The sequence below is a fragment of the Brienomyrus brachyistius genome, chromosome 18, assembly GCF_023856365.1.
Source record: "Brienomyrus brachyistius isolate T26 chromosome 18, BBRACH_0.4, whole genome shotgun sequence".
Classification (NCBI taxonomy): domain Eukaryota; kingdom Metazoa; phylum Chordata; class Actinopteri; order Osteoglossiformes; family Mormyridae; genus Brienomyrus; species Brienomyrus brachyistius.
The window spans coordinates 14,251,884-14,279,623 of NC_064550.1; the positions used below are offsets into that span (position 1 = coordinate 14,251,884).

A 27,740-nucleotide genomic window follows, 5' to 3' on the forward strand; every position below is an offset into this window, starting at 1 on the left:
AAATGCACGGCACACTTTTCAGATTTTTGTTTGTAAAAAAATTTGAAAACCATGTATTATTTTTTCCCCACTTCACTATTATGCATTACTCTGTGTTCGTCTACAACATGAAATCCCAATAAAATACATTTAAGTTTGTGGTTGTAAAGTGACAAAATGTGTAAAAGTTCAAGGGGTATGAATACTTTTTCAAGGCACTGTATTGTAAACCTGTAGACCAGCAAATGGAGATGATGCATATGATAATCCATCCATCCATCCATCCATCCATCCATTTTCCAAACCGCTTATCCTACTGGATCGCCGGGGGGGGGGGTCTCGGACCCTATCCCGGAAGCAATGGGCACGAGGCAGAGAACAACCCAGGATGGGGGGGCCAGCCCATCGCAGGGCACACTCACACACCATTCACTCTCACATGCACTCCTACGGGCAATTTAGCAAGTCGAGCATGACACAAAGCCTCAGTATGTTTTTGCGGAGTACCCGGAGGAAACCCCACGACGACATGGGGAGAACATGCAAACTCCATACATGTGTAACCCAGGCGGAAACTCGAACCCGGGTCCCAGAGGTGTGAGGCAACAGTGCTAACCACTGCACCACCATGCCACCCCCCAAATACACTAATGCATCTTAAATAAAATAATACTGTACACAGGGTTGCCAACTCTCACACATCTGCCCTGACACTCATGCTTTCAGACTCTCACGCAAGAAATCTTAAGGCAAATCTATATTATTCTATTATAAACCTAACATTAGCTACATCAAAAGCATTGGGGAAGTCTGGTGCAGTCTGTGGTGCGAGACTTGGGAAAGAAACTAGATAGTACAGTAGATTCTGGTTAGCAGAATCAACAATCTGCTAAAACATCTATACATTTACAAAGGAGGAGATGTAGCCATGGCTCAAATCTTAACCCCAGTAGTATCTTTTTCTAATTTTTATGTGTGTGTGTGTGTGTGTGCGCGAGCGGGTATACCTATCCTTATGGGGGCACAATGTCCCCATAATGTGATAAATATCCATTTTTTTTTCTCTTATGGGTACCGGTTTCCTGGTCCCCATAAGGGAAAACTCTATTTTATAAAAATCAGTGACTGCTATGAAAAAACTAAAAATGCAAAAACTCTTGTATTTTGCTTGGTTACTTATGATTATGGTTAGGGCTGGGTGGGGGTTAAGGCTGTCATAGTTAGCGTTAGCATCTTTCCCATAGAAGTGAATGAGCGGGCCCCATAAGGATATACACTACATGTGCGTGCGTGCGTGTGTGTGTGCAGCGATAAATGTCTGGTGCATGTGCAGATTTTTTTTTGTAGATAAAATTCATTTTATCTAGAGCATACTTGGATTCCAGTACCAACGAGTCCAAGACAACGGAAAAAAAACGCCTGGAGACCAGATTCAAGTCCGAGACCAGACTCGAGTACTACAGCCTGGGAGATACTGTTAGCTTCATAACAAATGACCCATAGCTTATAAGAAAACAGATAAATCACAATCAGTTATCCAACCATCCATCCTCCCATTCCTCCATCTATTTTCTATGCCCACAAGGGTTCTGAGCTTATACAGGAGGCTACAGGCCCAAGGCAGGGAACAAACCAGGATAGGGTGCCAATCCAGCGCTGGCACACACAGCATTCACACACACACATTCACACCTACCAACAATTTGGTAACACCAGTTCACCTTAACATGGACTGTGGGGAAAACTAGTAAACCACATTCAGGGGCAGGTTAGAAGGAGGGTACTGGATTGTACCTCCCACCACCCAAAATATGTTTGGAATCCCCTGGTGCCCCCCCCAATTTCACTAGTGTGGAATACTTTCAATCTGAAAGCGTCAAAGACCGTTTGATAAGAGCACATTCATTCACACCCTGGCAACCTGACTACGCCGATCATTTGGATCTGAGCGCTATGGGCATCTGCACGTTTAGAAGAGCGTTTTTTTTTTTTTTTTTACTGTGTTATGCAGTCAAGTGAAGAGCAGTGAATTATTTTGAAGATTAAAGACATAACCGCTTCTCTCAAAAAAGCTACAAATGAAGTGGGAAACATTGAAAAGTAATGCTTGAGAATGTTATCTTAACGATGTACGTGGATTTTAAAAAGTCTATACATTTCACACTCAGAACAAGTGAAGAACACACCATCCATCCATCCATCCATCCATTTTCTTAACCGCTTATCCTACTGGGTTGCGGGGGGTCACTGCGATGGGCTGCCCCCCATCCTGGGTTGTTCCCTGCCTCGTGCCCATTGCTGCCGGGATAGGCTCCGGACCCCCCGCGACCCAGTAGGATAAGCGGTATGGAAAATGGATGGATGGATGGATGGACCTTGCCATCTGCAATTATTGTTAAAAACAAATCAAATGTTGATTTACATAAAATGCTGTACTTTGCATACTCAAATGCTGTTATGTATTTATTTTTTTCAGAAAGAGACAACTCAGCATGAGTGAGTTCATTCAAAAAAGAAATCCCCCACACACTCCTCAACAAGCAGCCACAGTAACAGACGCCATCCTGAGTATGTTGGTAACTGACATGCGGCCAGTGTCAGTGGTGGAAGACGAAGGATTTAAAAAAATGATTGGCATCCTTAATCCAGGATACATACTTCCATCAAGGACCCATTTCACAAAATTAATGGAGAGAAAGTAGCAGGAGGCATTTGAAAAAGTTAAGTCTGCTTTGAACATCACCAACAGCAGAATGGCTTTAACTGCTGATATATGGACAAGTGTTGCCACTGAAGCATACCGTGGCATTACATGCCATTACATTGGAAATGACTGGAAGATGACATCTGTCTGCCTTACCACCTTGCCACTGGAAGACAGACATACCGCAAACAACATTGCAGAATGGCTGGAAGAAGTAGTAGTCAAATTTCAAATCCCTTTTGAGAAAATTACTGCCCTTGTACATGACAATGGTGCAAACATTGTGGCTGCTGCAAAACTACTGGAGGAGAAACTTGGGTGGACCAGTATATGCTGCACTGGCCACACATTGCAGTTGGTGATTAATGCAGCTTTAAAGGACAAAATCATTGAAAGAGCTGTTGGAGCTGCAAGATGCCTGGTAGAACACTTCAAAAAAAGTCAGCTAGCCTGCAGTAAGCTCAAAGAAAAGCAGAAACAGATGGACACACCTGAGCACAAGCTTGTTCAGGATGTAAGTGCCAGATGGAACAGTACATTCTACATGATTGACAGACTGATTGAACAGAGGTGGCCTTTAACTGCTACTCTGTCTGACCCATTAATCACTTACAGAGGCAAACGCTATCTGGATTTGAAACCAGACCAGTGGAGTCTGCTCGAAGAGCTTTCCACTGCTTTTAAGCCTTTCGAATGTGGAGCTGTTTTTATAAGCGGACAGGAATATGTAACAGTCTCCGCATTGCCTACAATTGTGAAAGGGCTGTTAAAGTCTACTGAAGGTGCTACCTTTGATTCAGGTCCAGTGAAGTCCTCCCAAGCCAAAGCACTTGAGCGGCATCAAATCAGATGGAACCAGCTCTTTGAGCAGGCAGATAATCCTGTGATTCTCTCCTCTGCTCTGGACCCAAGGTTCAGAAGACTGAAATTTCTGTCACCTGAGCAAATTATAACCGTGCAGGCTAAAGTGCAAACTGAAGCACTCACAGCAAAAAAGGAGATGGAACAGGAGCAGCAGCAAACAACCACCTCAGCCAGAAGAACAGAAGCTAAACCCTCAACATCTTTGCTTGACTCACTCCTTGAGTCTGGAGGCAGCAGTGAGGAAGAGAGCAGAACAGAGAAAGCTGAGGAGGACCTCAACACTCGAATAAGGAATGAAGTCCTGGCCTACTTTGTTGAGAGGCCCCTAGCCAAGGATGAAAATCCTTTGGATTGGTTGGGACATAATAAAGAGAAATACCCCACCTTGGCCAAATTAGCCAAATCCTACTTATGTATCCCGGGCACCTCAACAGCATCAGAGCGTCTGTTCTCTGCTGCAGGTTGCATAGCTTCCAAAAAAAGAGCCCAGATCATGTGGACATGCTGACATTTTTGCATTCCAATTAAAAATTTTGGAATCAGTGAATAAGAAATGTTCATATGCACAACTTTGAGCAGTGAGTTTTTCTGTTCTACCTCTGTATCCATCCATCCATCCATCCATCCATCCATCCATCCATTTTCCAAACCGCTTATCCTGCTGGGTCGCGGGGGTTCCGGAGTGTATCCCGGAAGCAATAGGCACGAAGCAGGGAACAACCCAGGATGGGGGGCCAGCCCATCGCAGGGCACACTCACACACCAGTCACTCACACATGCACACAGGTCTATGGGCAATTTAGCAACTCCAATTAGCCTCAGCATGTTTTCGGACTGTGGGGAGAAACCGGAGTACCCGGAGGAAACCACCTCTGTACCAAAAAGTAATATTTTCTTTATTCCAATTAAACATTTTGTAGAAGTGAATAAGAAATATTTATATGCAGCACTTTCAATATCAAAATTAAAGATCATTAAACTCTATGTGGCTTTTGCATTTTTTAAAGTTTACTTTTTATGGTTTTATGATTTATGGTTTTATAATGTTAAAAGCAAAACATCAAATTAAAGAAGAGTTTAGTTTTTATCCGATTAATCGATTAATCAAAAAAAATAATCGCCCAACTAATCGAAAATCAAAATAATCGTTAGTTGCAGCCCTAATTAAAAGCCAGTGAACCAGTCTATTTCCAACAACTATGGACAAAAATGCTCTGTGACTGAATATTTTGCATAGGGACCAATTCCCATTGTTTCCTAAACTGCATTCTTTTCTGTACATTCATACTTTCCTTTGCAGAAGATTGATGTGATGTGTGCATTAAGATGGGAGGTGCAGACACAGCGCCAGAGAGACACAAAAAAGATGGCATGAACATGGCAGTGTTCTGTGACGCCAGGCATCTTAAATAATGCTGAGCTGTGCCTCAATAAAGATATAATTATGCAGATGCCCCCCAACGGCACCTCCCGCCTCCCCTCAAAGGTCAAGTTAATTTTATTTCTATATAGCGCCAGATCACAACAGAAGTCATTTAAGGTTACCTTTCGTATAGAACAAGTCTATACATTGTCCTTTTATTAAACAAACTAAATAGCCTTCTGTTATTTATCTTATTTACACAACAACTTTTCTCAAAAAAGCTACAAATGATGTGGAAAACATCGAAAAGTAATGTTTGAGAATGTTTTCTTAGCGATGTAAGTGGATTTTAAAAAGTCTATACATTTCACACTCAGAACAAGTGAACACACCAGTGTTTGTTAAAAATAAAAACTGTTAAATTCATATGTAAGATTCTTTAGCATATTAAAATCATTCAGTTCTATCCATGAAAAAAAGTTAATCAATATAGGACTGCACATGACTTCTAAGTTAACTTTTAATAATGTGTTCATTTCTGATACAATTTCATTTGCTCTCAATGTACTTGCACATAACAACAACAAAAAGAAGACTACAAAAAGACACCTATGGCATATATACCCAACTGAATGGACGATTTTATGAGTCATACACCTTCTTGTTTCCAGGATATACCGTATGTGTGTTTGCGCACATGCGTGTGTTTCGGTAAAAAAATGAAATAATCCAAAGTACAGTATGTAAAGACACAGAAGTGGGCCATAGTGCCCTGATGCAGCTGTTACAGGTCCCAGGACCGCGCACAGATGAAAATGTACGTAGATGATGGCTGTTTTTAAATTAAAAGAGCACAGACGGGAGACATCAGTGGTGTATGTACTTTATCTAAAGAAAATCCCTATTCGACATGTCACATCATCACTCTCAAACGTATCCAAATACAGACAGAATACATCTCTATATATCGTGTCATTTAACAATATGTGTTATATAAATCTCAATTTACTCAGAGCAAAAAAAAATGGAAAGCCGTCCGTTTAATTTACTGCCTTAACATATGCAGAGATAACACGTAGATCCGTGCTTAATTGTGGCCAGGTTATAATGGCCGATACAGTCTGAGCAACATTGAATAATGACAAATATATACTTTTTCACATTCTGGTTCAGTGTAACAGTGAAAATAACTTCTAATTAAACTGCATAAATGCCAGGACAAGATACCAGGTAGCGTAAAGAAACAATTAGACATTTAACATGTTAATAATAAGATATATATAAAAAAAAGATGACTAACACGGGCACCCTTTTCACAAACCACGTTAATGTTCGGTTTGTAAGAAACGAGACGGCATTTACTTTCGCTGGTAAAGTCTTGAAGAGTAATCCTGCACTTTAAATCACTATTTTACCATTTTGACAATACAGTTAAACACCTGTGTGTAACATTTGGGACATGAAACAGTAATTAACTACTGTACTAACCTGTTCAAAAATTAAAAGAGCACAGAGAGGAGACATCCGCGGTGTTAGTATTCCAGGCGTTTCTTTACCTACAGAAAATCCCGCGAAACTTCAACAAATGTTCCCGTTAGGCTATAACCCCCTCTGGCGGTGCACAAAGGAATATCGATTCTAAAAAATATTTTTTTTATAGTTAGTTGAGAGTTTGTTTTGTATATTTGTTTATGCTGCATATATGCAGCATAAACAAATATACAAAACAAACTCTCAACTAACTATATTACTGCAAAAAAATATTTTCAAATACGTCATTTATTTTTGAATTTTATGAACGGGGATTGCGCCCCTGGGATCTAGCCTGGGTGAGCGCGTGCATTAAAACGCGCGTCGTTCTAGAATTTACAGTCGCTTATCAATCATTTTCATCGTTCTGTGCATGGTGAGGGACTTATTTGCTCTCTTCCGACAACGAATCCTTATAACTTATACGGTATCGATTATTTTTGGTTGATTTTAGCAGATATGTCATACTATATTAGAAAAATACAGTTTTGAGCTGTACGATTAAATCGCCTTTAATTTATTAGGTAGTACCCATTATAAGTTATGTGTTTTAGGGTAAAGTGTTATCCACATCGAACAGCGTAACATACAATAAAATTCTTTTGATTTACAGATAAAATGGCCACCAAACGACCCCACTCCGATACTCTCGACGAATCTCCGTCGAAGAAAAGGAGAAAGAGTCAGGAAGCACAGACTAGCGAAGCGCAGACTGCCGAAGCGCCTCGCCGTGACACCCAAGAACTGGGTTTCAAAATGCCCCGCAAAGGTTTGAATCAACAGATGACTGTCTTTGACAGAGAATGAGAATTATAACTGAAAAAGTTAAATTATTCTGACATTAGCATCTAATAGGAAAACTAATGATAATGCAGATTTAACAAACCAAACTCCAGGATAGGTATGCGGTAATGAAATATTAATGAATGCTATTTAAAATTAATAGTGAAGTATCCTCAAGTCTGTTCTCATGGAGAAAGTGCCGTATGGATTCTTTTCTTCAAGTGTACCTGTCTAATGTTGTAGAACCTTTGGAGGAGCTTTATCTGAAGGGGAAGCTCCTCGGGCAAGGTGGTTTTGGAGCTGTCTATGCCGGAAGTCGGAAGAGCGATGGCCTCCCAGTAAGTCCCCAAGTGGTGTGATCACAACATGCATATCTGTCCAGAGATCCATCTTATCCTGTAAAATGTGACACCATCTCAATACACTCATTTTTTCCCCCCTTTAGGTGGCCATAAAGTATGCCAGAAAGGGTGGCATGCAGATAGAAATGGTAAGTGTCCTCAGCCATGGAGCTGGGTTTCTTTAGATGAATTTCTGCCTAAACAGTTGCAGCTCTTGGTTAAGCTCAAAGCTGCAGGGATTTTAGGAACTGTAGCAGCTTGGATTGAAAACTGGTTAACTGAACTAAAGCAGCAAGTAATTATTAGAAGCACAATGTCACAGTGGGCCTGCATTCATAGTGGGGTACCGCAGGGTTCAATTTTAGGACCACTATTGTTCCTAATTTACATTAATGATATTGACTCAATACATACAGTAAGCTGATTAAATTTGCAGACGACACCAAGGTGGGTGGTGTAGCAGGTATTGATCTAGCAGTAGAGAGGCTACAACGGAATCTGGATTTAATTAGTGACTGGGCTGATACCTGGCAGATGGAATTTAACATAGATAAATGTAAGGTAATCCATTCAGTGAGCAGAAACATAAAGATATATACAGATATTTTATGGGTTCCACTGAAATAAAGGTAGCTGATTACGAGAAAGATCTCGGTGTGTATGTTGATGCTTCCATGTCCCACTCTGGCCAGCATGGGGAAGCAATAAAAAAGGCCAATAGGATGTTAGGTTACATCTCTAGGTGTGTGGAGTTTAAATCAAGGGAGGTGATGCTACGATTATACAAATCCTTGATAAGACCTCACCTAGAATATTGTGTGCAGGTTTGGTCACCATACCTTAAGAAGGACATTGTTGCCTTGGAAAAGGTGCAATGTATGGCTACGAGAATGATTCCTAGTCTTAGAGGAATGTCGTATGAGGAGAGGTTAGCTGAGCTGAATCTGTTTAGCATCGAGCAAAGGAGACTAAGGGGAGACATGTTCGCGGTATACAAGATTCTAACAGGTCTGGATGCTGTTCAGCAAAATGGCTATTTCAATATTAATTTAAATACTAGAACTCGTGGCCATAGGTGAAAATTGATGGGAGAACATTTTAAACTGAATTTGAGGAAGCACTTCTTTACACAGCGTGTAGTCAGAGTATGGAATAGTCTTCCTGCTAGTGTAGCGCAAGCTAAAACCCTGGGTTCCTTTAAATCAGAGCTAGATAAGATTTTACCAACTCTGACCTATTAGTTAACTTATCCCCAAACAAGCTTGATGGGCCGAATGGCTCCCTTTCGTTTGTACATTTCTTATGTTCTTAACATATGTACATCCCCTTCATAGCTTGGAGTTGACGAGCCCGTCCCCATGGAAGTGGCCATAATGACCCTCGTCAACCTTCCGACATCTTGCAAGAACGTAATTAAGCTAATCGACTGGTTTGTTGAGACCAATGAATATATCATGGTTTTGGAAAGGCCGGACCCATGCCTGGACCTCCTCCAGTTCTGCAATTCCAAAGGAGGATTCCTTACTGAGGAAGATGCTAAGCATGTGCTGGTGCAGGTTCTCCGTGCTTTGCGTCACTGTCAGGAGGCTAACGTCCTGCATCGTGACCTGAAGCCGGAGAACCTGTTAATCAAAACAGACACTCTGGACGTCATACTAATTGATTTTGGATGTGGAGACGTCTGGATGGATGACTCCTACAGGGAATTTGCAGGTCAGCAAGAGAGGCTAATTAAAAACCTGTCATTCTGGATTAGTAGCAGGTAGTGTTTAACCCAGTGTTCAACAAAACTAGACTTGTGATTAAACTCCCTGTAGGGAAGTTGCATTTGTATTCTTGGGTCCTAATCTGGCTTGCTTCAGGAAAAATACCCAGCTGTACGAAAAGGTTTGTGAGATTTTCACCTTGTTGTTTCAGGGACAAATGCCTACGCTCCCCCAGAGTGGTTCCGCAAACGGAAGTACAGAGCTGGCCCTGCCACGGTCTGGTCGGTGGGGGTCACACTCTTCGAGATGGTGTGTGGCTACCTCCCCTTCCGCAGCAAGAGGGCAATTGTTTCCGGCCGCTATAAATTCCCACCATGGGTCTCTCCAGGTGAGTAGCTTACATTTTGCTCCGTGACTTGAGTTCCACGAGAGGGAATATTATTTTATGACTAACAGTGCAACTCTCCCAATCTGTTCCTTGACAGACTGCCGTAATATAATTGAACAGTGCCTTACGCTGAAAGTGGCAGATAGGCTGACGATGGAGGACATTGAGCTCCATCCCTGGTTGAAGTAGAGCTGACAGTGGGCTCATTCCAAAAAATACTTCTTGCCTCTAGAAAGGTATGCTGCTCTCTCACTTAAAAATAAAAGATACAGATGATATAGCAGTTGCTTTGCATCAACGCAGCTTGTAACCCTTGGGGATGGTTTAAAAAGCAACCATTGTTGTACTTTACTTTAGAAACTTAACATGTCACCATTTGAGGCAAGGGAGAGGAAGTCACTGCTGAGTCTTGGGACAGGTAAGAGAAAACCGTCCTTGTGTCTCATTCATTTGCTCACCACAAAGGTCTTCATGATTTATTTTGCTCTTGAAACCAGTGAACAAGTCTATTTCCAACAACTATGGACAAAAATGCTCTGTGACTGAATGTTTTGCATAGGTTCCAATTCCTATTGTTTCCTAAACTGCATTCTTTTCTATACATTCATACTTTCTTTTGCAGAAGATTGATGTGATGTGAGCATTAAGATGGGAGGTGCAGACACAGCGCCAGCGAGACACAGAAAAGATGGCATGAACATGGCAGTGCTCTGTGACTCCAGGCATCTTAAATAATGCTGAGCTGTGCCTCAATAAAGATTAAATTTTGCAGATGCTCTTTATATGTGTTTTTCATCTCTTTTGGTGTCCCTAACCATGGTTGCCTGAATATCCAAGTCATGTTATGATGATCTGACCTGAATTAAGACAAGGGCAGAGCAAATGGGGAATCCAGACATCTTGGGGTGATGCGTGCTGGGTACTTTATCTAGGATTGTATTTAATGATTGACGAGTCATGAATGAGTCTGGCATGTTTTATTAATTACAACTTTACTGAGCAGCACTACAACAGATACACTGATTTGCACAATAGTGGCTTTGTGTCTCCCTCAGACCCAAATTTATACTTGCTGCAAACACTTTCTCTCAGTCACTCATGCTTGTCCTGCATGTCTCAAGGGTTGTTTAAGGTAAAACTAATGCTACTGCAATTCTCATTTGGGCAGCATATGTCATCAAAATGTTTCTCAGCATAGTGTAGCATATTTGCTGCTCGGTTTTGAGCAGTAGGATGTTGCAGTTCTGCTCCAGCTCGTGGGAGTAGTTCTTCACTGGAAGCACAGAGATATGACCAGAGTAGTACTTCCCTCTTGGACCTGTAGCAGACCATTAATGTAAATTACTTGTCAAATGCATTTTAGATCACTGAGGTAGGATATGCTACTAGCTTGCAAGCTGTGGAATGCCATCTTTCTACAACACTCCTCAAAAATCTGCAAGGATCTACACCCTTGCTGAACATGAGCTACTACCTACAGGAGCATCTTGAGACATGATCAACTACTGAAGGTTATGTTATGGTGCCATAAAATGAAACGTGTTTTCACCCTACTATGTGTTATTTTATACTAGAAGCAGCAAAATATCCATTCTACAACAGCGGAAAAAAATATATAATAAAAAATATTTTATTTATTAGTATTTCTGCTAACTTTGAAAACTGTCAGCAGAAGAATTAGCTTTCACTAACTGTAAATCCACTAACATTTTCACAGGTAAAATGAATAAAGTTTAACGATGAAAAACATTAATAAAAGTTAAAATCATACAGTACATATTTGTTCTTGTCTATTGTGAGTATGTCTGCAACAGTCTACATGCCATGCTGTTGACTGACTATTTAAAAACACGATGCGAGTGGTCGATAATTTTTCGGATTTAAGATAGTTCAGCTAAGCAAGGTACGTTAATTGGGGCGGTGGGCTGAGCTACAGATCACTGCTGCGCTTTCTCTGCGTTTGCGGATTCCGTTGTCTTCGTGTTTCTTGCCCATGGTCAACCTTGTCGCCCAAACTAAGTCATACGCGGCTTAAATTGCCTACAAGGAGCGTTCGCAGCTACACATACTGTACAGTTTTTAGTTAAGACATTTTGAAAATACAAAATAAAATATAAACAGAATTTTTAAGCTATGGCACACATATTTATGCAGGTATGCCATTGTAAGGAAAGACTGAAATTAGCCTGGGCCAGACTGCCATGTTTTCAGCTAGGTAGCTATCTGGCCCAGGCTAATTTCAGTGTCATCAGAGTTTCATGCCTGCTGTGTACTATGCATTTCATATTTGCCTTACCCAAGATGAATAAGACCTCTGCATTCCATTTGGAAATATGGATTCTTATTCAAATGACTGTGAACAATTGACCAAAGTGTCATGCAACCAGTTTGACTGAGACTGACTGAGGCCTTTCTCACAGAAAGTCCAGGATCCAGTTAACAAGGGAGGTGTTCAGCCCCAACCCTTTCAATTTAGTAGACGGTTTCTGGGGAATTACAGTATTAAATGTTGAACTGAAATTGTTGAACAGCACCCTTCCATCCATCCATCCATCCATTTCCCAAACCGCTTATCCTACTGGGTCGCGGGGGGTCCGGAGCTTATCCCGAAAGCAATGGGCACGAGGTAGGGAACAACCCAGGATGGGGGGCCAGCCCATCACAGGACACACTCACACCCCATTCACTCACACAAACACACCATAGGCAATTTAGCAACTCCAATCAGCCTCAGCATGTTTTTGGACTGTGAGGGGAAACCGGAGTACCCGGAGGAAACCCCACGATGACATGGGGAGAACATGCAAACTCCACACACATGTGACCCAGGCGGAGACTCGAACCCGGGTCCCAGAGGTGTGAGGCAACAGTGCTAACCACTGCACCCCCATGCCACCCCCCAAATACACTAATGCATCTTAAATGAAATAATACTGTACACAGGGTTGCCAACTCTCACACATCTGCCCTGACAATCATGCTTTCAGACTCTCACGCAAGAAATCTTAAGGCAAATCTATATTATTCTTTTATAAACCTAACATTAGCTACATAAAAAGCATTGGGGAAGTCTGGTGCAGTCTGTGGTGCGAGACTTGGGAAAGAAACTAGATAGTACAGTAGATTCTGGTTAGCAGAATCAACAATCTGCTAAAACATCTATACATTTACAAAGGAGGAGATGTAGCCATGGCTCAAATCTTAACCCCAGTAGTATCTTTTTCTAATTTTGGTGTGTGTATGTGTGTGTGTGCGAGCGGGTATACCTATCCTTATGGGGACACAATGTCCCCATAATGTGATAAATATCCGTTTTTTTTTTTTTGCTTGGTTACTTATGGTTATGGTTAGGGCAGGGTGGGGGTTAAGGCTGTCATAGTTAGCGTTAGCATTTTTCCCATAGAAGTGAATGAGCGGGCGTGCGTGTGTGTGTGCAGCGATAAATGTCTGGTGCATGTGCAGATTTATTTTTGTAGATAAAATTCATTTTATCTAGAGCATACTTGGATTCCAGTACCAACGAGTCCAAGACAACGGAAAAAAAACGCCTGGAGACCAGATTCAAGTCCGAGACCAGACTCGAGTACTACAGCCTGGGAGATACTGTTAGCTTCATAACAAATGACCCATAGCTTATAAGAAAACGGATAAATCACAATCAGTTATCCAACCATCCATCCTCCCATTCCTCCATCTATTTTCTATGCCCACAAGGGTTCTGAGCTTATGCAGGAGGCTACAGGCCCAAGGCAGGGAACAAACCAGGATAGGGTGCCAATCCAGCGCTGGCACACACACATTCACACACACACATTCACACCTACCAACAATTTGGTAACACCAGTTCACCTTAACATGGACTGTGGGGAAAACTAGTAAACCACATTCAGGGGCAGGTTAGAAGGAGGGTACTGGATTGTACCTCCCACCACCCAAAATATGTTTGGAATCCCCTGGTGCCCCCCCCAATTTCACTAGTGTGGAATACTTTCAATCTGAAAGCGTCAAAGACCGTTTGATAAGAGCACATTCATTCACACCCTGGCAACCTGACTACGCCGATCATTTGGATCTGAGCGCTATGGGCATCTGCACGTTTAGAAGAGCGTTTTTTTTTTTTTCACTGTGTTATGCAGTCAAGTGAAGAGCAGTGAATTATTTTGAAGATTAAAGACATAACCGCTTCTCTCAAAAAAGCTACAAATGAAGTGGGAAACATCGAAAAGTAATGTTTGAGAATGTTATCTTAACGATGTACGTGGATTTTAAAAAGTCTATACATTTCACACTCAGAACAAGTGAAGAACACACCAGTGTTTGTTAAAAATAAATACTGTTAAATGAATAATTCATGTGTAAGATTTTTTATATATTAAAATAAAAAAAAAAGAAATAATCCAAAGCACAGTATGTAAAGACACAGAAGTGGGCCATAGTGCAGCTGTTACAGGTCCCAGGACCGCGCACAGATGAAAATGTACGTAGATGATGGCTGTTTTTAAATTAAAAGAGCACAGATGGGAGACATCAGTGGTGTATGTACTTTATCTAAAGAAAATCCCTATTCAACATGTCACATCATCACTCTCAAACGTATCCAAAAACAGACAGAACACATCTCTATATATCCTGTCATCTAGCAGTATGTGTTGTATAAATCTCAATTTATTCAGAGCAAAATAAACTGGAAAGCCGTCCTTAACATATGCAGAAATAACACGTACATCCAGGCTTAATTGTGGCCAGGATCCATCCATCCATTTTCCATACCGCTTATCCTATTGGGTCGCGGGGGGTCCGGAGCCTATCCCGGCAGCAATGGGCACGAGGCAGGGAACAACCCAGGAAGGGGGGCCAGCCCATCGCAGGGCACACTCACACACCAGTTACTCACACACGCATTCCTAGGGGCAATTTAGCAAGTCCAATTAGCCTCAGCATGTTTTTAGACTGTGGGGGGAAACCGGAGTACCCGGAGGAAACCCCACGACGACATGGGGAGAACATGCAAACTCCACACACATGTGACCCAGGCGGAGACTCGAACCCATGCAGGAACACTTAAAAAGAAAACATGTCGGTGTTGCGGATGGCAAAACATCAGCAGGATAAGTAAAAACTGTATCTCTTCATTGTGTAAAAGTTGTACAGTTTAAGTGCTTTTGTTTAAACTGTTTGCTAACTTCGGGAAAGTCGCGCTAGATCTGTTCACTTGCTACTCACTAGCATCACATTGCGCAATCACCTCATGAGCAATAGTGATTAGTTAAATGGTGCTACTTTAGATTAGCTTAAATTACACGGTGCTAATAGTAGAATATTACATTTAGTGATTGTTGTGGTTTTCGGCGAATGCAAATAACAGTACAATTGTGACTATTAGCTTTTTGCATTTCTACAGTTTTTTTATAGTCCACTACAAAGTTAACTTGTTAAATAGCAAATCTGTTTTCAAATGTAATTTACTGTGGTTTTACTTATGCATATATCATTTTATTATACAAAATTACATTACTTTAGCTGTTTATATCTTAACAACTGAATATGTCAGTGTATTTTATAAAAAAATATATATAGTCAACTTGCCATCTGGTGGCGGCATGGTGGTGCAGTGGTTAGCACTGTTGCCTCACATCTCTGGGACCCGGGTTCGAGTCGCCGCATGGGTCACATGTGTGTGGAGTTTGCATGTTCTCCCCATGTCGTCGTGGGGTTTCCTCCGGGTACTCCGGTTTCCCCCCACAGTCCAAAAACATGTTGAGGCTAATTGGACTTGCTAAATTGCCCATAGGTGTGAATGTGTGCGTGAATGGTGTGTGAGTGTGCCCTGCGATGGGCTGCCCCCCCATCCTGGGTTGTTCCCTGCCTCGTGCCCATTGCTGCTGGGATAGGCTCCGGACCCCCCGCGACCCAGTAGGATAAGCGGTATGGAAAATGGATGGATGGATGGATGGATGGATGGAATACTGATCTTGATGGTCCTCTGTATAAAATATAACAAGGATGTTTATTTATTGTTCGGTTTTTTTATGTGCAAAAAGAATATTGAAGTACAATCGTGCAATTAAGTCTTTTGAGAAATATCAGGATTAGTGCTGGCATCCATCCCATATACTAACAGAATCATCCTGTATTGAAAACATAATATGGTGAGTCCTGTTCTTGCATTAAAAAAATGCAATAAAAAATAAAAAAAATGAAATAAAAGTTTCAATAAAAGATTATAAATATGAACACTTTACATCAGCTTTTCATCATTCTGGATTCCTAAATATTTATAGAAATTAACTTTTTCAAGCGAAGCAGGAGCAAGTGAATATCAGAATTTTTTTTACTTAAATTTTTTAGCTATAAAACAAATTCTAAATTCGCAATGACACTGGTGAGGAATGAAAAGCTATCTGTAGACTCTTCATGGTTAAATTTATCGAGGATACTAATATGTAAATCTGCTGGGTGTACACGCAGTGGTAGACGTTAAGACCGAGACATGTAACAGAGGTCAGCTGGAGTCTAGTGCTGGGAGAGGAACATGAAATAAGAGTCAGTGACTCACTCCCCTTTCGAGAGAAATTACATAGAATTGCATCTGCTGATGTTGATGACATCCAACACCACCTGCAGGAGTTGCTGACCATTGGAGTCAATAAAGCTATAATCATCACTAGGAGGAAAAACGGGGAAATCAGAATGTGCATCAACTCGTACACTGAATGTTCATACCATCTTTGACCTGTATGCTCTACTCTGTATGGAAGATGCTATCAACTGCTTATCTGGAAGTAGGTGGATCTCTATCCTCATTCAAGAGTGGTCATTACCAGATTGCAATGCCGTACCAAGACAAGGAGAAGGCTGCATTCATCTGCTCAATAGAGTTCTAGCGATTCAGTTGTATGTCTCAGGGTATCTATGGAGCTCCCACTACCTTTCAGAGAAGCTGGTCAGAGTTGATGAGAAGATGGGCGGAGTTAAATACCCGGCAATCCTGGAAGAAAACCTGTTAGAGGCTGCGAAAGACCTGAGACTGGGGCGGAGGTTCACTTTCCTGCAGGACACTGACCCTAAACATGCAGCCAGAGCTACAATGGAATGGTTTAGATCAAAACATATTCATGTGTTAGAATGGCCCAATCAAAGTCCAGATATAAATTCCATTGAGAATCTGTGGCAAGACTTGTCTGCTGCTCACAGACACTCTCCATCCAGTCTTAGCTTGAGCTACTTTGCAAAGAAGAATGGGCAAAAAAATTCAGTCTCTAGATGTGCAAAGCTGGTAGCGATATACCCCAAAAGACTGGCAGCTGTACTGGCAGCGAAAGGTGGTTCTTCTAAGTATTAACTCAGGTTGGCTGAATACAAACGCACGGCACATTTTTCAGATTTTTGTTTGTAAAAAAATTTGAAAACCATGTATTATTTTTTCCCCACTTCACTATTATGCATTACTCTGTGTTCATCTACAACATGAAATCCCAATAAAATACATTTAAGTTTGTGGTTGTAAAGTGACAAAATGTGTAAAAGTTCAACGGGTATGAATACTTTTTCAAGGCACTGTACCGTAAACCTGTAGACCAGCCAATGGAGATGATGCATATGATAATCCATCCATCCATCCATCCATTTTCCAAACCGCTTATCCTACTGGGTCGCGGGGGAGAGGTCCGGAGCCTATCCCGGAAGCAATGGGCACGAGGCAGAGAACAACCCAGGATGGGGGGGCCAGCCCATCGCACACCATTCACTCTCACATGCACTCCTACGGGCAATTTAGCAAGTCGAGCATGACACAAAGCCTCAGCATGTTTTTGCGGAGTACCCGGAGGAAACCCCACGACGACATGGGGAGAACATGCAAACTCCATGCACGTGTAACCCAGGCGGAAACTCGAACCCGGGTCCCAGAGGTGCGAGGCAACAGTGCTAACCACTGCACCACCATGCCACCCCCCAAATACACTAATGCATCTTAAATAAAATAATACTGTACACAGGGTTGCCAACTCTCACACATCTGCCCTGACACTCATGCTTTCAGACTCTCACGCAAGAAATCTTAAGGCAAATCTATATTATTCTATTATAAACCTAACATTAGCTACATCAAAAGCATTGGGGAAGTCTGGTGCAGTCTGTGGTGCGAGACTTGGGAAAGAAACTAGATAGTACAGTAGATTCTGGTTAGCAGAATCAACAATCTGCTAAAACATCTATACATTTACAAAGGAGGAGATGTAGCCATGGCTCAAATCTTAACCCCAGTAGTATCTTTTTCTAATTTTTATGTGTGTGTGTGTGTGTGTGCGCGAGCGGGTATACCTATCCTTATGGGGACACAATGTCCCCATAATGTGATAAATATCCATTTTTTTTTCTCTTATGGGTACCGGTTTCCTGGTCCCCATAAGGGAAAACTCTATTTTATAAAAATCAGTGACTGCTATGAAAAAACTAAAAATGCAAAAACTCTTGTATTTTGCTTGGTTACTTATGATTATGGTTAGGGCTGGGTGGGGGTTAAGGCTGTCATAGTTAGCGTTAGCATCTTTCCCATAGAAGTGAATGAGCGGGCCCCATAAGGATATACACTACATGTGCGTGCGTGCGTGTGTGTGTGCAGCGATAAATGTCTGGTGCATGTGCAGATTTTTTTTTGTAGATAAAATTCATTTTATCTAGAGCATACTTGGATTCCAGTACCAACGAGTCCAAGACAACGGAAAAAAAACGCCTGGAGACCAGATTCAAGTCCGAGACCAGACTCGAGTACTACAGCCTGGGAGATACTGTTAGCTTCATAACAAATGACCCATAGCTTATAAGAAAACAGATAAATCACAATCAGTTATCCAACCATCCATCCTCCCATTCCTCCATCTATTTTCTATGCCCACAAGGGTTCTGAGCTTATACAGGAGGCTACAGGCCCAAGGCAGGGAACAAACCAGGATAGGGTGCCAATCCAGCGCTGGCACACACACATTCACACACACACATTCACACCTACCAACAATTTGGTAACACCAGTTCACCTTAACATGGACTGTGGGGAAAACTAGTAAACCACATTCAGGGGCAGGTTAGAAGGAGGGTACTGGATTGTACCTCCCACCACCCAAAATATGTTTGGAATCCCCTGGTGCCCCCCCCCCAATTTCACTAGTGTGGAATACTTTCAATCTGAAAGCGTCAAAGACCGTTTGATAAGAGCACATTCATTCACACCCTGGCAACCTGACTACGCCGATCATTTGGATCTGAGCGCTATCGGCATCTGCACGTTTAGAAGAGCGTTTTTTTTTTTTTTACTGTGTTATGCAGTCAAGTGAAGAGCAGTGAATTATTTTGAAGATTAAAGACATAACCGCTTCTCTCAAAAAAGCTACAAATGAAGTGGGAAACATCGAAAAGTAATGCTTGAGAATGTTATCTTAACGATGTACGTGGATTTTAAAAAGTCTATACATTTCACACTCAGAACAAGTGAAGAACACACCATCCATCCATCCATCCATCCATTTTCTTAACCGCTTATCCTACTGGGTCGCGGGGGGTCACTGCGATGGGCTGCCCCCCATCCTGGGTTGTTCCCTGCCTCGTGCCCATTGCTGCCGGGATAGGCTCCGGACCCCCCGCGACCCAGTAGGATAAGCGGTATGGAAAATGGATGGATGGATGGATGGACCTTGCCATCTGCAATTATTGTTAAAAACAAATCAAATGTTGATTTACATAAAATGCTGTACTTTGCATACTCAAATGCTGTTATGTATTTATTTTTTTCAGAAAGAGACAACTCAGCATGAGTGAGTTCATTCAAAAAAGAAATCCCCCACACACTCCTCAACAAGCAGCCACAGTAACAGACGCCATCCTGAGTATGTTGGTAACTGACATGCGGCCAGTGTATCCTTAATCCAGGATACATACTTCCATCAAGGACCCATTTCACAAAATTAATGGAGAGAAAGTAGCAGGAGGCATTTGAAAAAGTTAAGTCTGCTTTGAACATCACCAACAGCAGAATGGCTTTAACTGCTGATATATGGACAAGTGTTGCCACTGAAGCATACCGTGGCATTACATGCCATTACATTGGAAATGACTGGAAGATGACATCTGTCTGCCTTACCACCTTGCCACTGGAAGACAGACATACCGCAAACAACATTGCAGAATGGCTGGAAGAAGTAGTAGTCAAATTTCAAATCCCTTTTGAGAAAATTACTGCCCTTGTACATGACAATGGTGCAAACATTGTGGCTGCTGCAAAACTACTGGAGGAGAAACTTGGGTGGACCAGTATATGCTGCACTGGCCACACATTGCAGTTGGTGCAATGCAGCTTTAAAGGACAAAATCATTGAAAGAGCTGTTGGAGCTGCAAGATGCCTGGTAGAACACTTCAAAAAAAGTCAGCTAGCCTGCAGTAAGCTCAAAGAAAAGCAGAAACAGATGGACACACCTGAGCACAAGCTTGTTCAGGATGTAAGTGCCAGATGGAACAGTACATTCTACATGATTGACAGACTGATTGAACAGAGGTGGCCTTTAACTGCTACTCTGTCTGACCCATTAATCACTTACAGAGGCAAACGCTATCTGGATTTGAAACCAGACCAGTGGAGTCTGCTCGAAGAGCTTTCCACTGCTTTTAAGCCTTTCGAATGTGGAGCTGTTTTTATAAGCGGACAGGAATATGTAACAGTCTCCGCATTGCCTACAATTGTGAAAGGGCTGTTAAAGTCTACTGAAGGTGCTACCTTTGATTCAGGTCCAGTGAAGTCCTCCCAAGCCAAAGCACTTGAGCGGCATCAAATCAGATGGAACCAGCTCTTTGAGCAGGCAGATAATCCTGTGATTCTCTCCTCTGCTCTGGACCCAAGGTTCAGAAGACTGAAATTTCTGTCACCTGAGCAAATTATAACCGTGCAGGCTAAAGTGCAAACTGAAGCACTCACAGCAAAAAAGGAGATGGAACAGGAGCAGCAGCAAACAACCACCTCAGCCAGAAGAACAGAAGCTAAACCCTCAACATCTTTGCTTGACTCACTCCTTGAGTCTGGAGGCAGCAGTGAGGAAGAGAGCAGAACAGAGAAAGCTGAGGAGGACCTCAACACTCGAATAAGGAATGAAGTCCTGGCCTACTTTGTTGAGAGGCCCCTAGCCAAGGATGAAAATCCTTTGGATTGGTTGGGACATAATAAAGAGAAATACCCCACCTTGGCCAAATTAGCCAAATCCTACTTATGTATCCCGGGCACCTCAACAGCATCAGAGCGTCTGTTCTCTGCTGCAGGTTGCATAGCTTCCAAAAAAAGAGCCCAGATCATGTGGACATGCTGACATTTTTGCATTCCAATTAAAAATTTTGGAATCAGTGAATAAGAAATGTTCATATGCACAACTTTGAGCAGTGAGTTTTTCTGTTCTACCTCTGTATCCATCCATCCATCCATCCATCCATCCATCCATCCATTTTCCAAACCGCTTATCCTGCTGGGTCGCGGGGGTTCCGGAGTGTATCCCGGAAGCAATAGGCACGAAGCAGGGAACAACCCAGGATGGGGGGCCAGCCCATCGCAGGGCACACTCACACACCAGTCACTCACACATGCACACAGGTCTATGGGCAATTTAGCAACTCCAATTAGCCTCAGCATGTTTTCGGACTGTGGGGAGAAACCGGAGTACCCGGAGGAAACCACCTCTGTACCAAAAAGTAATATTTTCTTTATTCCAATTAAACATTTTGTAGAAGTGAATAAGAAATATTTATATGCAGCACTTTCAATATCAAAATTAAAGATCATTAAACTCTATGTGGCTTTTGCATTTTTTAAAGTTTACTTTTTATGGTTTTATGATTTATGGTTTTATAATGTTAAAAGCAAAACATCAAATTAAAGAAGAGTTTAGTTTTTATCCGATTAATCGATTAATCAAAAAAATAATCGCCCAACTAATCGAAAATCAAAATAATCGTTAGTTGCAGCCCTAATTAAAAGCCAGTGAACCAGTCTATTTCCAACAACTATGGACAAAAATGCTCTGTGACTGAATATTTTGCATAGGGACCAATTCCTATTGTTTCCTAAACTGCATTCTTTTCTGTACATTCATACTTTCCTTTGCAGAAGATTGATGTGATGTGTGCATTAAGATGGGAGGTGCAGAGACAGCGCCTGAGAGACACAAAAAAGATGGCATGAACATGGCAGTGTTCTGTGACGCCAGGCATCTTAAATAATGCTGAGCTGTGCCTCAATAAAGATATAATTATGCAGATGCCCCCCAACGGCACCTCCCGCCTCCCCTCAAAGGTCAAGTTAATTTTATTTCTATATAGCGCCAGATCACAACAGAAGTCATTTAAGGTTACCTTTCGTATAGAACAAGTCTATACATTGTCCTTTTATTAAACAAACTAAATAGCCTTCTGTTATTTATCTTATTTACACAACAACTTTTCTCAAAAAAGCTACAAATGATGTGGAAAACATCGAAAAGTAATGTTTGAGAATGTTTTCTTAGCGATGTAAGTGGATTTTAAAAAGTCTATACATTTCACACTCAGAACAAGTGAACACACCAGTGTTTGTTAAAAATAAAAACTGTTAAATTCATATGTAAGATTCTTTAGCATATTAAAATCATTCAGTTCTATCCATGAAAAAAAGTTAATCAATATAGGACTGCACATGACTTCTAAGTTAACTTTTAATAATGTGTTCATTTCTGATACAATTTCATTTGCTCTCAATGTACTTGCACATAACAACAACAAAAAGAAGACTACAAAAAGACACCTATGGCATATATACCCAACTGAATGGACGATTTTATGAGTCATACACCTTCTTGTTTCCAGGATATACCGTATGTGTGTTTGCGCACATGCGTGTGTTTCGGTAAAAAAAATGAAATAATCCAAAGTACAGTATGTAGACACAGAATTTGGCCATAGTGCCCTGATGCAGCTGTTACAGGTCCCAGGACCGCGCATAGATGAAAATGTACGTAGATGATGGCTGTTTTTAAATTAAAAGAGCACAGACGGGAGACATCAGTGGTGTATGTACTTTATCTAAAGAAAATCCCTATTCAACATGTCACATCATCACTCTCAAACGTATCCAAAAACAGACAGAATACATCTCTATATATCGTGTCATTTAACAATATGTGTTATATAAATCTCAATTTACTCAGAGCAAAAAAAATGGAAAGCCGTCCGTTTAATTTACTGCCTTAACATATGCAGAGATAACACGTAGATCCGTGCTTAATTGTGGCCAGGTTATAATGGCCGATACAGTCTGAGCAACATTGAATAATGACAAATATATACTTTTTCACATTCTGGTTCAGTGTAACAGTGAAAATAACTTCTAATTAAACTGCATAAATGCCAGGACAAGATACCAGGTAGCGTAAAGAAACAATTAGACATTTAACATGTTAATAATAAGATATATATAAAAAAGATGAGTAACACGGGCACCCTTTTCACAAACCACGTTAATGTTCGGTTTGTAAGAAACGAGACGGCATTTACTTTCGCTGGTAAAGTCTTGAAGAGTAATCCTGCACTTTAAATCACCATTTTACCATTTTGACAATACAGTTAAACACCTGTGTGTAACATTTGGGACATGAAACAGTAATTAACTACTGTACTAACCTGTTCAAAAATTAAAAGAGCACAGAGCGGAGACATCCGCGGTGTTAGTATTCCAGGCGTTTCTTTACCTACAGAAAATCCCGCGAAACTTCAACAAATGTTCCCGTTAGGCTATAACCCCCTCTGGCGGTGCACAAAGGAATATCGATTCTAAAAAATATTTTTTTTATAGTTAGTTGAGAGTTTGTTTTGTATATTTGTTTATGCTGCATATATGCAGCATAAACAAATATACAAAACAAACTCTCAACTAACTATATTACTGCAAAAAAATATTTTCAAATACGTCATTTATTTTTGAATTTTATGAACGGGGATTGCGCCCCTGGGATCTAGCCTGGGTGAGCGCGTGCATTAAAACGCGCGTCGTTCTAGAATTTACAGTCGCTTATCAATCATTTTCATCGTTCTGTGCATGGTGAGGGACTTATTTGCTCTCTTCCGACAACGAATCCTTATAACTTATACGGTATCGATTATTTTTGGTTGATTTTAGCAGATATGTCATACTATATTAGAAAAATACAGTTTTGAGCTGTACGATTAAATCGCCTTTAATTTATTAGGTAGTACCCATTATAAGTTATGTGTTTTAGGGTAAAGTGTTATCCACATCGAACAGCGTAACATACAATAAAATTCTTTTGATTTACAGATAAAATGGCCACCAAACGACCCCACTCCGATACTCTCGACGAATCTCCGTCGAAGAAAAGGAGAAAGAGTCAGGAAGCACAGACTAGCGAAGCGCAGACTGCCGAAGCGCCTCGCCGTGACACCCAAGAACTGGGTTTCAAAATGCCCCGCAAAGGTTTGAATCAACAGATGACTGTCTTTGACAGAGAATGAGAATTATAACTGAAAAAGTTAAATTATTCTGACATTAGCATCTAATAGGAAAACTAATGATAATGCAGATTTAACAAACCAAACTCCAGGATAGGTATGCGGTAATGAAATATTAATGAATGCTATTTAAAATTAATAGTGAAGTATCCTCAAGTCTGTTCTCATGGAGAAAGTGCCGTATGGATTCTTTTCTTCAAGTGTACCTGTCTAATGTTGTAGAACCTTTGGAGGAGCTTTATCTGAAGGGGAAGCTCCTCGGGCAAGGTGGTTTTGGAGCTGTCTATGCCGGAAGTCGGAAGAGCGATGGCCTCCCAGTAAGTCCCCAAGTGGTGTGATCACAACATGCATAGTGATATCTGTCCAGAGATCCATCTTATCCTGTAAAATGTGACACCATCTCAATACACTCATTTTTCCCCCCTTTAGGTGGCCATAAAGTATGCCAGAAAGGGTGGCATGCAGATAGAAATGGTAAGTGTCCTCCGCCATGGAGCTGGGTTTCTTTAGATGAATTTCTGCCTAAACAGTTGCAGCTCTTGGTTAAGCTCAAAGCTGCAGGGATTTTAGGAACTGTAGCAGCTTGGATTGAAAACTGGTTAACTGAACTAAAGCAGCGAGTAATTATTAGAAGCACAATGTCACAGTGGGCCTGCATTCATAGTGGGGTACCGCAGGGTTCAATTTTAGGACCACTATTGTTCCTAATTTACATTAATGATATTGACTCAATACATACAGTAAGCTGATTAAATTTGCAGACGACACCAAGGTGGGTGGTGTAGCAGGTATTGATCTAGCAGTAGAGAGGCTACAACGGAATCTGGATTTAATTAGTGACTGGGCTGATACCTGGCAGATGGAATTTAACATAGATAAATGTAAGGTAATCCATTCAGTGAGCAGAAACATAAAGATATGTACAGATATTTTATGGGTTACACTGAAATAAAGGTAGCTGATTACGAGAAAGATCTCGGTGTGTATGTTGATACTTCCATGTCCCACTCTGGCCAGCATGGGGAAGCAATAAAAAAGGCCAATAGGATGTTAGGTTACATCTCTAGGTGTGTGGAGTTTAAATCAAGGGAGGTGATGCTACGATTATACAAATCCTTGATAAGACCTCACCTAGAATATTGTGTGCAGGTTTGGTCACCATACCTTAAGAAGGACATTGTTGCCTTGGAAAAGGTGCAATGTATGGCTACGAGAATGATTCCTAGTCTTAGAGGAATGTCTTATGAGGAGAGCTTAGCTGAGCTGAATCTGTTTAGCCTAAGGAGACTAAGGGGGGGATGTGATCCAGGTATACACGATTCTAACAGGTCTGGATGCTGTTCAGCAAAATGGTTATTTCAATATTAATTTAAATACTAGAACTCGTGGCCATAGGTGGAAATTGATGGGAGAACATTTTAAACTGAATTTGAAAAAGCACTTCTTTACTCAGTGTGTAGTTAGAGTATGGAATAGTCTTCCTGCTAGCGTAGTGCAAGATAAAACCCTGGGTTCCTTTAAATCAGAGTTAGATAAGATTTTACCAACTCTGACCCATTAGTTAACTTCTCCCCAAACAAGCTTGATGGGCCAAATAGCCCCCTCTCGTTTGTACATTTCTTATGTTCTTAACATATGTTCATCCCCTTCGTAGCTTGGAGTTGACGAGCCCGTCCCCATGGAAGTGGCCATAATGACCCTCGTCAACCTTCCGACATCTTGCAAGAACGTGATTAAGCTAATCGACTGGTTTGTTGGGACCAATGAATATATTATGGTTTTGGAAAGGCCGGACCCATGCCTGGACCTCCTCCAGTTCTGCAATTCCAAAGGAGGATTCCTTACTGAGGAAGATGCTAAGCATGTGCTGGTGCAGGTTCTCCGTGCTTTGCGTCACTGTCAGGAGGCTAACGTCCTGCATCGTGACCTGAAGCCGGAGAACCTGTTAATCAAAACAGACACTCTGGACGTCATACTAATTGATTTTGGATGTGGAGACGTCTGGATGGATGACTCCTACAGGGAATTTGCAGGTCAGCAAGAGAGGCTAATTAAAAACCTGTCATTCTGGATTAGTAGCAGGTAGTGTTTAACCCAGTGTTCAACAAAACTAGACTTGTGATTAAACTCCCTGTTGGGAAGTTGGATTTGTATTCTTGGGTCCTAACCTGGCTTGCTTCAGTAAAAATACCCAGCTGTACGAAAAGTTTTGTGAGATGTTCACCTTGTTGTTTCAGGGACAAATGCCTACGCTCCCCCAGAGTGGTTCCGGAAACGGAAGTACAGAGCTGGCCCTGCCACGGTCTGGTCGGTGGGGGTCACACTCTTTGAGATGGTGTGTGGCTACCTCCCCTTCCGCAGCAAGAGGGCAATTGTTTCCGGCCGCTATAAATTCCCACCATGGGTCTCTCCAGGTGAGTAGCTTACATTTTGCTCCGTGACTTGAGTTCCACGAGAGGGAATATTATTTTATGACTAACAGTGCAACTCTCCCAATCTGTTCCTTGACAGACTGCCGTAATATAATTGAACAGTGCCTTACGCTGAAAGTGGCAGATAGGCTGACGATGGAGGACATTGAGCTCCATCCTTGGTTGAAGTAGAGCTGACAGTGGGCTCATTCCAAAAAATACTTCTTGCCTCTAGAAAGGTATGCTGCTCTCTCACTTAAAAATAAAAGATACAGATGATATAGCAGTTGCTTTGCATCAACGTAGCTTGTAACCCTTGGGGATGGTTTAAAAAGCAACCATTGTTGTACTTTACTTTAGAAACTTAACATGTCACCATTTGAGGCAAGGGAGAGGAAGTCACTGCTGAGTCTTGGGACAGGTAAGAGAAAACCGTCCTTGTGTCTCATTCATTTGCTCACCACAAAGGTCTTCATGATTTATTTTGCTCTTGAAACCAGTGAACAAGTCTATTTCCAACAACTATGGACAAAAATGCTCTGTGACTGAATGTTTTGCATAGGTTCCAATTCCTATTGTTTCCTAAACTGCATTCTTTTCTATACATTCATACTTTCTTTTGCAGAAGATTGATGTGATGTGAGCATTAAGATGGGAGGTGCAGACACAGCGCCAGCGAGACACAGAAAAGATGGCATGAACATGGCAGTGCTCTGTGACTCCAGGCATCTTAAATAATGCTGAGCTGTGCCTCAATAAAGATTCAATTTTGCAGATGCTCTTTATATGTGTTTTTCATCTCTTTTGGTGTCCCTAACCATGGTTGCCTGAATATCCAAGTCATGTTATGATGATCTGACCTGAATTAAGACAAGGGCAGAGCAAATGGGGAATCCAGACATCTTGGGGTGATGCATGCTGGGTACTTTATCTAGGATTGTATTTAATGATTGACGAGTCATGAATGAGTCTGGCATGTTTTATTAATTACAACTTTACTGAGCAGCACTACAACAGATACACTGATTTGCACAATAGTGGCTTTGTGTCTCCCTCAGACCCAAATTTATACTTGCTGCAAACACTTTCTCTCAGTCACTCATGCTTGTCCTGCATGTCTCAAGGGTTGTTTAAGGTA

The 27,740-nt window shown here is 41.5% G+C and overlaps 3 protein-coding genes across 7 annotated transcripts in view; all 3 read left to right on the top strand.

The window, feature by feature from the left end:
- The first annotated feature begins 6,775 nt into the window (after positions 1-6,775).
- LOC125713312 (serine/threonine-protein kinase pim-3-like) overlaps positions 6,776-27,740 on the top strand; it is a 104,404-nt gene continuing 83,439 nt past the window's right edge. The window contains exon 1 of one of the 5 annotated variants that reach the window (XR_007383539.1): positions 6,776-6,816. The gene's annotated coding sequence lies outside the window, so the exon portion shown is untranslated. The other 4 variants (XR_007383543.1, XR_007383540.1, XR_007383546.1 and 1 more) reach the window with 4 other exon arrangements.
- Positions 6,869-10,348, top strand: LOC125713315 (serine/threonine-protein kinase pim-3-like). The gene is made up of 9 exons (XM_048984327.1): positions 6,869-6,964; positions 7,054-7,209; positions 7,467-7,561; positions 7,669-7,713; positions 8,899-9,277; positions 9,482-9,658; positions 9,756-9,894; positions 10,016-10,076; positions 10,281-10,348. Exons 2-7 carry the CDS (start codon positions 7,059-7,061, stop codon positions 9,845-9,847), a joined length of 939 nt encoding a protein of 312 aa, XP_048840284.1. The 5' UTR covers positions 6,869-6,964; positions 7,054-7,058; the 3' UTR covers positions 9,848-9,894; positions 10,016-10,076; positions 10,281-10,348.
- Positions 23,816-27,023, top strand: LOC125713314 (serine/threonine-protein kinase pim-3-like). Its single transcript, XM_048984326.1, has 8 exons — positions 23,816-23,911; positions 24,001-24,156; positions 24,414-24,508; positions 24,621-24,665; positions 25,846-26,224; positions 26,429-26,605; positions 26,703-26,841; positions 26,963-27,023. Exons 2-7 carry the CDS (start codon positions 24,006-24,008, stop codon positions 26,792-26,794), a joined length of 939 nt encoding a protein of 312 aa, XP_048840283.1. The 5' UTR covers positions 23,816-23,911; positions 24,001-24,005; the 3' UTR covers positions 26,795-26,841; positions 26,963-27,023.

Coding starts and splice junctions, on each gene's coding strand:
- LOC125713315 (XM_048984327.1), top strand. CDS start 7,059: ATGGCCACCAAACGACCCCACTCCGATACTCTCGACGAATCTCCGTCG. Junction 7,210..7,466: donor TTTCAAAATGCCCCGCAAAG/GTTTGAATCAAC, acceptor CTAATGTTGTAG/AACCTTTGGAGGAGCTTTAT. Junction 9,659..9,755: donor CCCACCATGGGTCTCTCCAG/GTGAGTAGCTTA, acceptor GTTCCTTGACAG/ACTGCCGTAATATAATTGAA.
- LOC125713314 (XM_048984326.1), top strand. CDS start 24,006: ATGGCCACCAAACGACCCCACTCCGATACTCTCGACGAATCTCCGTCG. Junction 24,157..24,413: donor TTTCAAAATGCCCCGCAAAG/GTTTGAATCAAC, acceptor CTAATGTTGTAG/AACCTTTGGAGGAGCTTTAT. Junction 24,509..24,620: donor GGAAGAGCGATGGCCTCCCA/GTAAGTCCCCAA, acceptor TCCCCCCTTTAG/GTGGCCATAAAGTATGCCAG.